This window comes from Melozone crissalis, unplaced genomic scaffold (genome assembly GCF_028551555.1).
Source record: "Melozone crissalis strain CALT ecotype California unplaced genomic scaffold, PUWL_Pcris_2 ptg000026l_1, whole genome shotgun sequence".
Taxonomy (NCBI): Eukaryota; Metazoa; Chordata; class Aves; order Passeriformes; family Passerellidae; genus Melozone; species Melozone crissalis.
The window spans coordinates 9,925,850-9,938,352 of NW_026535804.1; the positions used below are offsets into that span (position 1 = coordinate 9,925,850).

Consider the following 12,503-nt stretch of genomic DNA (forward strand, 5'->3'; position numbering starts at 1 on the left):
CTATATGAGCTACCTACTCACTCCAGGCCCCCCCACCAAGTAGTGGAGAGGCTCCTGGGCCCAGGAAGGCTGGGCTGCAGCAGAACTGTCTCGGTGGCTTTCTGTTTCCTGTAAAGCACGTCATCAGTCACCAGCTCAGTTTCACCAAAACTATTTATTTGTGGGTATTTCTTTGTCACACAGCAGCACAAAGAGCTGCCATTTAATCTCAGCTGTGCACCTGCCTCAGGCACCAGGCTGGAGGGGGCTGGGGCTTGGGGTCTGTCAGAGAAACCAACGAGGCTCTTGGGCCTCAGGGAGGCTCCCCCCGGCCTGAACGCCTCCTGCAGCCGCTGCTGGCCCAGCAGGCAGAGATGGTTTGAGCAGGCTCAGACACGGGAGGCAGGACCAGGCTGCTGCAGGCCTTGGCCCTTCCCTGCTCAGCTCTGCCTGCTCCAGGCCTGCTGGGTTCCCTGGCCACACAATGGCACTCAAAGCTGTGGGGTTTTAATCCGAGTCTTTATTTAGTAGATTTATAAAAGACCTTTACATGAGAAATACAAAAATATGAAATAGGCTTTGAATCTTGGTAGGTAAAATTACCGTTATTTTTTCAAGCTTTAGAACATGTAACCTGCACAGTTTGGCAACTTAGGTCAATTGCTCTCACACATTGTAAAAGTAGGAAAAAAACATCCTGTAAAGTATCTCCAGAAAAATAGCTGTACTTACCCCATCATCCATGGGATATTACTAGCAATAATTTATTTAAGACACAATGGCACAGTCATACAAACTGTCACTTTGTAATTTCTCCTTTAATTATTTCCATTGAAAGATGCAGTATCACTTTCCTCTTCCAGTTGTTATCTGATGATTAAATATAAAGACAAAACTGATTAAGACTGATTTGGCATGCTTCATACTTGTACCACGTGGATTTGATACCACTTGGTAGTAAAAATTAAATAAATATAAATACATTAAATAAATATATTGTAAAAGAACACCCCAGTTACATTAGAATTCAGCATTTCTTCATCCTAGCACACATGTGACACTTTGCCACAGCTTCAGGGCCAGTGTAAAGAAATACTGCACCTTTAAGCACACAGGCTCCCGTGGATGGAATAACCAGCCCACACACAGAAGAAATGGGGTTCTGTGGGACCCCTTAAACACTGCCCTGATTTCACTGCTCTGAGCAGCTCTTGGCTCCTGTTTAGCTCTTTTTCTCATCTCACCCCTGGCTCTGTGGCTGGGGCCTTTCCTTAGCCCTTGAGGGACATTTGCAGTTGATGAGTCCCAGCTCCCAGCTGCCATTGCTGTTTGCTGCAGGTACTTCAGCAGATCTGTTCTCATACTGGGAGTTAAGCTGAGGATTGTTCAACCTGTTCTGCAAATACTGAACCTGTTCTGCTTCATATTAAACAACAAGGCTTATTTTCAGAGTAGGAAAACCTTGAATTGATGTTTCAAGTCAGTATTTTTTAAAACTGTTTCTGCTCAAGTATAAGGGACTAGCGTTCCAGAGTAGTACTGGTTAAACAGGAATGGTACTTTCATACCATTTTTAGGATAATCAGGAATGATTCCCTTTACAATCTCTGGTGCCTAATGTGGCAGCAGTGCAATGGCAGGTTCAGATAATTTGCTGCAACCAAAGGGCTCCTTTTGCACATCCCAGTCCCGAGTAATTAAATGGTTTCAATCACTGAATTTGATTTTTTTTTTTGTAGTAAAACTCATCCATTACAAAATCATGTACAGTACAGGGATATTGGGTGATGGTTATATCCAGCTTTTGCTCTTCATTTCCACAGTCTTGAAAACTGCCTTGGAGTCAGTAACTCCATCGCCAGGGTTCATCGCTTTACCCCTCGTGCCCTGAGCTCCACCATGTCCTGATCCAGCACAGCCACAGGTACAAGGCACTTTTTGGAAGCTTGGTTTCTTCAGAGAGAGAGACTTCAGCTCTTTGATCCCACTTTTCCCTGCTAAGGGTAGGCCTGTGCTTGGAATGTTGGTCCCAGAGAAGAAAGCTCCATCCCTCTCCTCTCAAACCGTGTCTCCTGTAAGGCTCAGCTCTGCAGAGTCCTCAGCATAGTAATGCTGGAAGAGTCTTTCCTGGCAGCAGATGTGCATAGCATGGTATGTGTGCAGGAGCAGGCGAGGGAAACGAGCTGTGAAGTAACACACAAAATCATCTGGGATGGAGCCCAGGGTCTCCTGCACTTCGGGAGGCAGCTCCCTGTAATGGTGCTTCTGTGGAGGAAAACAAGAGGGAAAAGCTCAGTCAGAGGGTTTGCTCAGAAGCCTCTTGTAAACAGAGCTGCTGGCGTTCCTGGACACAGTAACCTCCTACTGGGCTCTTGTAAAGGAGCCCAGTACCTAAACCAGAGTCTGATAGAGGCTGGCAACAACAGCAGCCAGAGACAGGAACCCAGAGTGCACGAGGAAAAGACTCCTTTACCTTATTTCTCATTGCCCTCAGAAGGTCCCGGACGGAGCCACCTTTATAGGATCTGAATTTTCTAAGATCTGCAAGAGAAACAAATTGTTTTGTGTGTTGTGATGCAGTTTTAGGTGCTGGGGTGTTTGCCTGCAGCCACAGATCCTTGTAGGTGTGTTTCAGTACATAAACACGTACTTCCATTTGAAGAAACACTTTACTGGCAAGTAACAGTGATGTGCCAGAACTGAGACAGTGTTAGCCTTACTTTCCTGCCCCAGCAAACAGCAAACTGTCAAAGTGCTGTCCCTTACCTGTCTGAAGAGGAACAGTGATGTGCTCTCTCCAGTCCATTTTCACCACTTCTCTTCCACCTCTTTCTAACTGCTTGACTATTGGACCGTCTAAAGATTCTTTCTCTATCCGGTCACTAACATCCTGGAAGAGAGATTCAGATTATTTCTAGTTTTATTTCCAAGTTTTTCCCAATATCTTTATATTGCTGCTTCTGGCCCATTACAGCCTGTCCTGGTAGTAAAGTTAGAATTCCACTCCATGACAGCACTTGGGAATAGGATACAGAAGTTTCTGAGATTATTTGTTTCACCCTCTTCCAAAGCCTTTTTAGCACAGAGGAGAAGATAAGGCTGGAAAGGATCTCAAGCCCTCAGCCATTTCCCACCCCACATCAGGATTCAGTGCTTGTTCACTCTTGTTCTTGAAAACCCTCCTGGCCATGTTCTCTGTGGATACTGCAGCTGTGGGTGCTGCTTCTCCCACCAACTGACCTTGGTACCATCAGCTCTGGCCCCTCTGACAGATCTGCTGTGAGGCTGAGCCTTTTGCTAAGGAGCTCCAGCCATGTTTTACAAGTGGGCTGCCTCACTCCTCTCAGTAAGGCTGAGGATTCTGTGACCTCAGGCACAAAAGAGAGACTGAATTCAAGACCTGAAAAAGCTCTGAGAACCGACAGGAGAGAAAAGGTCATCACAAACCTGAAAGAACTGGAGCTGTTTTTCTAGACTCCAAAAGAAGGGGTGTTTGAGCACACAGCTGGCAGATGGCCGTTTCTGAGGGTCCATGTTTATCATCTGCTCTATTAAATCACGAGCAACAATGTCTTCTGCAAGGAAGAGTGTGCAAGGAAATTTACTTCTTTTGTTTTATTTTCTCTTTGTTCTTAGGCTGTAGTAAAAAGTAAAATTTTGTAATTTTATAATATTTTGTACTTCAGAAATTCATTATGGTCTCTACTTCCTCCTGTCCTGGTAGTCCAAGTGCTGCCCTCACAGATGTGCTGGGCAATCAACAGAAAGACTATCAAAGACGAAGAATATCAAAGTTCAGCTCTCTCTTTCTTTAAATACAGGAAATAACTTCACAGTCACGACTACAGAGTTGCCCTGGGGCACTAACTCCAAGAACTGTAGGCCCTTTACTTCAGGAGGACCTGAGGAGTACAGCCAGTACTTTCCTCTCTGCCAGGCTGGGGGTCACTCTGGGCCTTGGTGCTGTCACTGGTGCTGGTGCTCAGCAGCCTGGGCTCTCAGTGATCCCTGCAGTGCAGTTCTTACCGTGCCTCCCTGCCTCCAGAGCCTCCAGGCTGTATGCTCCCAGCAGGATGTTGGCTTGCCGCTGCAGGGACTTGCCAAAGGGATGGCCACCTTCAGACACCACGTAATAGAAGACACAGCCAGCTGAAAAGATGTCCACGGTGTATGTCTGCAAAGAAACAGCCTTCACTAGCACTGACATATTTGCCCCTGGAAGCTCTGATTCTCACAGGGTGGTTATTTTGCATCTGAGAGCAGAAGGAAATTTCCTGACTCGCAGATTTGAGCTGCAAGGCTGCCTGGAGGCCCAGGCACCAGGTGCTGCCTCTTTTAGGGTCTGGCCTGGTGCTGGGCAGCCTGGGAAGGGTGAGCACTTACAGGGTTCTCTCTGCAGGGACTTACAGGGTTCTCTTTGCAGTCTTCACTCAGCATCTCTGGGGCGATCCAGCCCTCAGTGCCCGGCACGCCCGAGCGGCGGCTGAAGCTGTGCCTGCCCACTGCCAGCTTCTTGCACAGCCCAAAGTCTGAAATCATGGCCTTGACTTTCCCGTGAGCGTTGGGCATCGAGATGAGGATGTTGTGGGGCTTCAGGTCCCTGTGGACTGTTACAAACACCCACTTGTCCACTCAGGCAGTCCCAACAATCTTTGTAAATTTTTAAGTTGATCTTTCACAAGGCTGAACCACCATTCATGAAACCAAAGTCATAACTTCAAATGATTTTCATTGGTAATTTCTTTCTTTTTATTCCACCACGTTCTATATGACCCCTATCTAAAAACTTCAGCACCCTGCAGCAACAGTAAGGACTTGCTTTAGTACTCCAAGGCTGCAGAATGTTGCAGGGACAAGGCCAGTGTCAAATCATAGAACCACAGAATGGTTTGGGTCCAAAGGGATCCAAGGTTCATCTCATTCCAACTCCCCTGCTAAAGGCAGGGTCACCTTCCAATAGGCCAGAGGAACAGTACCAGACCAGTTAACTTTACAGCTAACAAAATGCAGTTCTCCATCCAGTCCTGAAAGGGGAGGCATTCTTACCAATATTCAGGGAGTGCAGGTAAGCCAGCCCAGACGTTGTCTGCTGCAGGAGAGTGATGGGTTGTAAGCCATGGTGGCTGAAGGCCTTCTGCTCAACATACTGCAACAGAGAACCAGGAGAGTCAGCCACAGCACTGCTTAGAAGCTGCATAAATAATACATCCATGCACTTCACCACTAAAAGATAAATGGATAAATTTTGCTAGCTGGTAACACACAGCAAAGAGCTTTTTTTTTTGGCTGAAGGTGATGATCTCTAAAGTCTCATTCAGAGCTAGAATTCTGCATAGCACTGTGCTCCAGAAAGAAGAACAGTCTCCAAAGTCTGCATGGCAGGAAGGGGAGGTTGACTAGAAGGGAGTCCTTCACAAGAAGTTAAAAATCAAAGGACAACAGCTTCTCTCCATAAATCAGTCCAGGGATAGGGATGTCTTTCTACAGGTTTGGAAACACCCCTGTTCTAGGAGCCTGGAATTGTCACAGAGGTGACAGTGGGAGTAAATGGGACATCCCCTGTGACAGGCACTTCAGCAGCTGAAGGCCAAGGGAAGTGAAGGCCTTGCAGGGAGCAGATGCTGCCCAGCCCGTGGTCACCTCCTGCAGGGTGGCGGCGCAGAGCTCGATGGCGATGTACTGGAACTGCCGGTCCCGCTCCGTGCAGAAGTAGCGGATCACGTTCGGGTGCTCGTCGGACTCGCGCAGCAGCTGCACCTCCCGGTCTGCGAAGCTGAAGCACTCGGGGAGAATCCTCTTCACTGCCACGTCACGGTTGTCAAAGGAGCCCCTGCAGCCAGGGAGGGAAGGCACAACAACAATTCACACTCTGGAGCCACAGCATGTACAGAAAAGCTGACAACAGGAGCCATTGTAGAGGCCAATGAAAGCAATTCCTGTGCTGGAAACGGGAACACTTGGCCAGTAAACATTTCTTAGGGAAGGAAAGTAGTTTTTGCTGGTGAAGAAAATGCATGAAAATATTCCTGACACATGAAAAAAGTTTCATTTCTGTTCATAGTAGATGTGAAGGCTTTTATAAAAAACAAATTAAAAGGACCTAATTCAAACACAACATTGGTCTGTTTAATGTACACATTCTTTTCTACCTGTAAACAATTGTCCCCTCAGCACCATGTCCCAGTACATCTTTAGGGTTAAACGAAATCTTGCCAACAATCACTCGGTTTGCTTCTTCATCTGAACAAGAAAAGAAAAACAAGCACTGGTTTAGGATGGGGCAAGGCAGCCTTTTACAACTGCACAGACCTTGGGGCCAGTCTGTAAAAATCTTTTAGCTCATGTTCAAATTTAAGACAAATATGATCAAAAGAAATGAACATGTCCACGTTGGTACTTAGTCTGAGTAGGCAAATAGTGTGTGGTGACCCAATGAGCCAAGATCAAGAATCAAAATGCATTTGCACACACCTTATGGCTCAAGGCTGAGAGAAATGAGTGGTTCTCACCAGCCAAACTCTTTCTAAAAGTTGATGTTGCATTTAGGAAATGCTGGCTGACAGTCATGGAAGTGGGTTTAGTAGCCTTTGAAGGGACAATGAGTGAATGAGTGCACAGGAAGACCAGGCAGGAAGGTTGTGCTGCCTAATCCCCATTTCTTGAGTCCAGTTAATCATAATACATGTTTTTATTTAAATGAGTATCTCCCTGGAATGGCTGCAAGTGACAGGAACACATTGCCCTGGGCAGCACAAGCCTACAGCTGGCTGTTATTGTAAAGCAACAATCCTGCTGAGTGCAGGGCCCAGCCTGAATGGTTCTTTTCATCTTGCTGAGCTATGAAGTATCATCAATAACTGTTCTACTGTACCATCACACAGACTGGGGAATAGAAACAAAATAAACCACACTGAGTCAACTTTACCTCCCTCTTCTTGCTCAGTGGAGAGGCAGCTCCCAACATCAGATGTGGAGATATTGGAGTAGGCAGAGTGGTTTGAAGCTCGGGGGGACAGGTTTGGGGTGCTGGCAGCTGAGCTCTCCGTCCGGCCGTACGACGTGTCCAGGAAATCTGCCTCAGGTGGGAGCTCACCGGGAGCACCAAAGGGCAGCTTCTGCTGCTGCAAGAGCTGGATCTTCTCTTCCAGCTGATGCTGCCTCTGCTGCTGCTGGTGGACACTCTGTGAGACAGGACCTCAGTGAAGCTTTGGCACTCAGGTCACGCAAGGGAACGCTACAGCTTCTGGGGAGCCACTCCTAAAAGGTGGGAGCCAAACTCTCCTGCCCTGTCCCTGCCAACCACACAGGCTGGGGAATGTTCACTCACAATTTCTATTTCATTCTGGACTTCCATTGCCAAGATGAGAAATCACATGGCTTGGTTTAAAAAAGCTGTTTCTAGGTTGACCAGGAGTCTTTAAACCACAGAAGGATAAAGGCTTTGATTCACAACCTGGAAAACCTGATGATGGTTTCAGGTGAGGAAGAGAGGAGCAAAGCCAAAAGTGCTGTGATCATATTCAAAAAGAGTAATACCTAGAAGAACCACAACTGGTGGATGGAAAAGAAAACCTCTCTAGAGCTGACAGATATTGCCAGAGAAATCTCTGTGAAGTCAAACTTGTGCCTTTGCTCCCCAGTGCACACCTGTGAAGAGGGAAATATCCCCGGAGTGTGTCACTAACTCCTGTATCATTTCTGGGCTCTACAACATTCCTGATACCCTCAACACTCAAAAGCACAACAAGCCAGGTCAGCATTACCATTGGGTAGGTGATGATAAAAGCCACCCAGCCCACAAGCAGGAAAGTGCTGAGGATGATGGTGGCCATGTCCTTCAGCATGGAGTCCACTGGAGCCTCTGGCCGCGGGATGGGCCGAGCAGGAGCCTCCTCCATCTCCTTTGGAGCAGTTGGAGGCCCCTCTGTTGAGGAACCTTCAACAATGTCAATGACCTGAGGCAGAGAAAGCTCTGTTAGCTCAGTATCTCTGTGGGCAATGAGGCATTCCTAGCCAGCCTTTCTGCTGCATCATTTTTAGTCACTTCTAAACCTACCAAAGTCAAAGTTTGCATGTGGGGAAAACAATGCAGCAGAAAGCCTTAACTCTGAAACAAGGAATGACACTTCCTCATACCAGTGATTCTATGTGCTAAGCACATGAACATCTGACACAAAAACTGTGAAGTAATTCCATGCATTTTCCTCCTGCATCCTTCCCCAACTTCCACTCCTTTATATTCTTCTCTCATGCAGTAAGAGAATTATTCTCATCACAAACCTCTTCAATAGTGGCTTTCTCAGAGTCAGCTGGAATCACATTTTCAGGCCTCTTTGGTAAGTTGCTTGGGAATTTCTCCAGGATCTTTGTGGGAGCAGACAATGGTGTTTCATGGTGCCCTTTAAATAAAACACATTTGTTGAAACAGAAAGTTGTCCTTGTTTAGGAAAGATATCCTTGATTGCAGGAATAAACATACATTATCTTTGCTGAAGAGTGAGTGAGAACATCACAAAACATGATGCCCATGTATAGAGCAGGAAAGAGAAAGGAGAGGGAAAATGGAGGGCAGAGGTCACTGAGAGCTGCAGGGGAACATGAACTGCTTCAGGGAACTGCCTGACATGCAGGACAGAGGGTATTAGCAAGGAAAGGGATCATGGGAAGAGAAAGATGGCACCTTAAAAAGCTGAAAGTTGCACACTGTCCCTGCCCCAGAGCTCCTGTCACATACATCACTCAATTACCACCAGTCATCACTTAAAACTGAACCTCAGACAGTTCCTCATTTTTGAAGCAAAATTATAAATGCACTGAAAGGTCAATTCCAAAATTCAGAGACTTGGGACACACAGGACAGGCTGACAATAAATAAACATTATCTTCAGCCTCTGTGTTTTAATCTATTTACAAAATGGAGAAAACATGACTGTCTGATCCATATGATGAGAATTAAGGTAACAACATGCACAATACAAAAATCCAAACGGACCCAAATACAGTATTTACAGTAAATAATGAATTACTGTACCCCTCTCCGAGGGAGGGGGCAAATAAGCAATAAATCACTTTCCACACATGGAGCACTTTGCCTCATCACAGAATAAGGCAGGAGCCTTGGGAAAAACAGAAGGCAGGTGGACATATAACACATTATTTTATATGTAAATGAAGATAAATTACACACTATTCCTAGAATTCAGTAATTATGGCCAGGCAGGGCCTCCCACACCTATCAGCAGCCAGTCATTCCAGTAGTTGAGCTTGTGCTTTTCCTTCAGCCTGCCCGAAAACTTGACATCGGTGCTGGGCGTGATCACGCACTCGCCGTTGTCCTCAATGGTGACTCCTTCTGTCTTTGGGCCCTCCAGCAAGGGAATGGCGCTGCCACGGGGCTGCAGAGAGATCCATGTTACTGTTACTGTGACCTTAGAATATTTAAATAGGCAACTAAATTTAAAATCTGGAGGTCAAAACGGGTGGGCAAGCAAAGATTACTGGCAGCAAAGTCACTGTGAGTAAACACGGCCATTACGCCCTCAGCAGCTGCTGCCACAACCTTGGACATTGGACCTTTTCAGGGACGTGCTGCCTGGGAGATGAGATTACTCTTTTTCTGTTTTCTCCTACACTTAAGCAGGATCTGTATTGCCTACCTGGCAGCCACAACGAGCAAAACAGAACTATGATGCAGTTTCCTGTCTGTGGGGAGTTACTTTGATGAACAAACCAGCAATTTTAAGATGAACCACAAAGCACCAACAATAGCAGTAACCTCAGGTCTGCTCCTGCTGAGCCTGCCTGGCACAGTTCCTGGGGAGCTGCAGTTACTGCTTTGCAGCATTGGAAACCATCCTGGAAGTATGGTCATGTATTCTACGGTTGTTAATTGTTTCAGGAAATACTTAATTTTCTATGCATTTGTTGATAAAAATCTCCAAACCCTCAAATTGCTGTAGTTGTTCAGTCTTCAGTGTTTGATTTTCTATTTTAATTTAATATAATGTTATGTAAAAATTCCATTTCCAGCTTTCTTCCCAGGCCAGGAAAGCACTCATTTCAGAAAGGCACTTTCCCACCCGGCAGCTCCCCACTCACCACGACAGTGACTCCCTCGTGCACCATGGAGGGCGACGCGTACAAACTCGTGGAGTATTTCCCTACGTACAGGGTTGGGCTGCAGAAACACAGGCACTGTTAGCAGCAGGCAAATGGATGTGTTAACATCTCAGCTAAAACCTGGGCAGCACAACCCTGCAGAACCAATGCAGGAGCTTCCCAAATCAGTATTTGTATCTTGAAAAGCCTTGATCTGTAAAATTATTTGAAGTACTGCTGTACTATGAAGCTTTTTTTTAATTATGAAAGCATTGTCAGTTCATTATTTACAGCACCATCACTCATTTGACATAACTCATATCCTATTTCTGCATTTTTCAATAAATGGCATTTGCCAAAATGGTGTGCACCATTTTTATAGTGTGAAAGGCTTCACATTAGGAAAACCTATTTAATTCCTCATTGTGAGAAACTATTCAACACAGAACATCTGATAAAACTTAGGAATATACACTCCTAAGTTTATAAATTTTGGTTTGGTCTCTGACCTTTCAGACTGAAAGATCAAATATTATATAAAAGAACACCTGGAGAACTAGAAATGCTTTCATGCATTCTTTTCCCCATGTTGCAGCTTGTAGCACAACCCTTAACTGTTGTGTTTAATGACAAAGCAGTCAATTGGGCAGGGAGAAGAGCAGAATCTCAGGCTCACGTTAGTTTGCTCTTGGTCTCTGTTTCCTTAGGGAAGGGATATTTCCACTTGGTGATGTGTCCAACCTCCCCGGACATGAAGGTCAGGTAGCGCAGGGTCTCGATGCCCACGTTGGTGTGCAGGACCTTCCTCAGCCCCTCTCGCTGCCAGATGTAGAAGGCCACCACGGGGGACGCGTAATTCTGGATCCACAGCACGTCCCCGGACTCGCTGTCCACGGTCACCACCAGCCCGTCCCCGTTGGACACAAAGTGGGACATTTCTGCAATGCACAAACGTGTGGGGCTGCCCTGGATTCTGTGGCTTTACCAATGCACAGGAACAGCTCTGGAATGCAGTCACCACCACACCTCTCACTGCACAGCAGCTGAGCAGCAAAGCCTCGGCCAGAACTGGGCACACACAAGTCCAGCTGCCATTCAAGAGCACTGCAAGCAGGTTGTGTACCAGAGTTCAGAGGTGCTGCCTCTCCTGCCATTTCTCACTGATTTTAAGGAGTCACACCTTCAAGAGCTGCACCCTGCTGAACTCAATTTACCTGAAGTTACCTAACAGGCTTTAGATATTGCAGTATGTGATGGATAAAAATGGGCAGAAGTGCATGCACCACACAAAAAAAATCAGAATATTTTTGCTCATATACAAAACTCCATTGCAGCAGGGAGACAGCAATTAAATTCTTACTGTATTTTATGTCTTCATCAGGCAAAGTAGCTGCATAATCAAAGTAGGTGGCATTCCATCGCAGCTCCTTCTTTTTGGTGTCATACATTGTGATCGTGTACTCTGTTAAAAGATATACAGTCTGTGAAGCAAAAAAACCTATGAGAGAATAGAATCAATCTTCTCAAATCTGAGACACTCCTCAAACACCACACAGCACTCACTGCTGTCAGCATTTCCTTTTTTCCCAACACTATCCCATGTAAAGGGACACATTGATAGAGAGGTTAAAGAACAAGCCTGTAACACTTATTTCTGTTTCTAGTCAGCACCTCCATGGTGTTGGTCTGACTTTACCAGACATTTAGCACACTGCACTTGTGATATCAGTGGATCTGCTCTATTTCCATCTTCTTTAAACAGTTTTTTAAAAGCTATACGTTACAGAACAAACAGTTCACAGCTGGCACTGGAATACACCATTAATTACAATACAAATGCCACCTTGTCAACAAAAAGAATAATGGACCTACTGCCAAAGTTTAAAAAACATTATCTCTCTGCTGCTAAAGTTAATAATTGTTCTGTGTACAGTCTAAAATCATAATTCACAGAAGTTTTTCCAAGAAATGAACTTGAAAACCTGAACTGACCACAGGGTCATTTGTCATGAGCCTAAACTTTAGAAATCAGAATTTTCTTTTAAACTACAGTAAAAAAAAGCATATGACCTGTTCTCCCAAGATACAGGAGGGATGTTGATGGGCAAAGACTTTCTGCAAAAGAGGAAGTCAAGGTCTGCTGTTTCTCCCCAGTCATGAGGTCAACCACGTACCAAATGTCCTGCTTTTTACCTGAAATCATAATTGAAGTCACACTACCATTCAGTTGGAAAAACTGCACTTTCATTCAGCTTTTCAGTCTTCTTTTTTCTTTAGTAGACTCATGGACTTAGCACAAATAAAGCATTTTTAATAAAACAGTTTTTCACAGTCAGGCTTAGGTTGGTCATTTAGCATTACTGGCCAATCCCAAGTACTGACCACAAACCCCAAACCCAAATACAATATTTAGAAGAGTAAGTACT

General features: G+C 45.5%; 1 protein-coding gene across 1 annotated transcript in view; it reads right to left on the reverse strand.

Annotated features, from left to right (window-relative positions):
• Positions 1–477: 477 nt before the first annotated feature.
• Positions 478–12,503, reverse strand: part of ERN1 (endoplasmic reticulum to nucleus signaling 1) — a 32,647-nt gene continuing 20,621 nt past the window's right edge. Inside the window, exons 6-22 of the mRNA XM_054278926.1 lie at positions 12,148–12,270; positions 11,438–11,539; positions 10,754–11,015; positions 10,078–10,156; positions 9,212–9,374; positions 8,260–8,378; positions 7,743–7,934; positions 6,905–7,160; positions 6,129–6,219; positions 5,620–5,809; positions 5,026–5,125; positions 4,387–4,586; positions 4,006–4,153; positions 3,427–3,554; positions 2,746–2,869; positions 2,453–2,520; positions 478–2,244 (exon numbers count right to left, since the gene is read on the reverse strand). Coding sequence (XP_054134901.1) covers positions 2,038–2,244; positions 2,453–2,520; positions 2,746–2,869; positions 3,427–3,554; positions 4,006–4,153; positions 4,387–4,586; positions 5,026–5,125; positions 5,620–5,809; positions 6,129–6,219; positions 6,905–7,160; positions 7,743–7,934; positions 8,260–8,378; positions 9,212–9,374; positions 10,078–10,156; positions 10,754–11,015; positions 11,438–11,539; positions 12,148–12,270 — 2,552 coding nt within the window. The 3' untranslated portion in view covers positions 478–2,037. The remainder of the gene's footprint in view (positions 2,245–2,452; positions 2,521–2,745; positions 2,870–3,426; positions 3,555–4,005; positions 4,154–4,386; positions 4,587–5,025; positions 5,126–5,619; positions 5,810–6,128; positions 6,220–6,904; positions 7,161–7,742; positions 7,935–8,259; positions 8,379–9,211; positions 9,375–10,077; positions 10,157–10,753; positions 11,016–11,437; positions 11,540–12,147; positions 12,271–12,503) is intronic.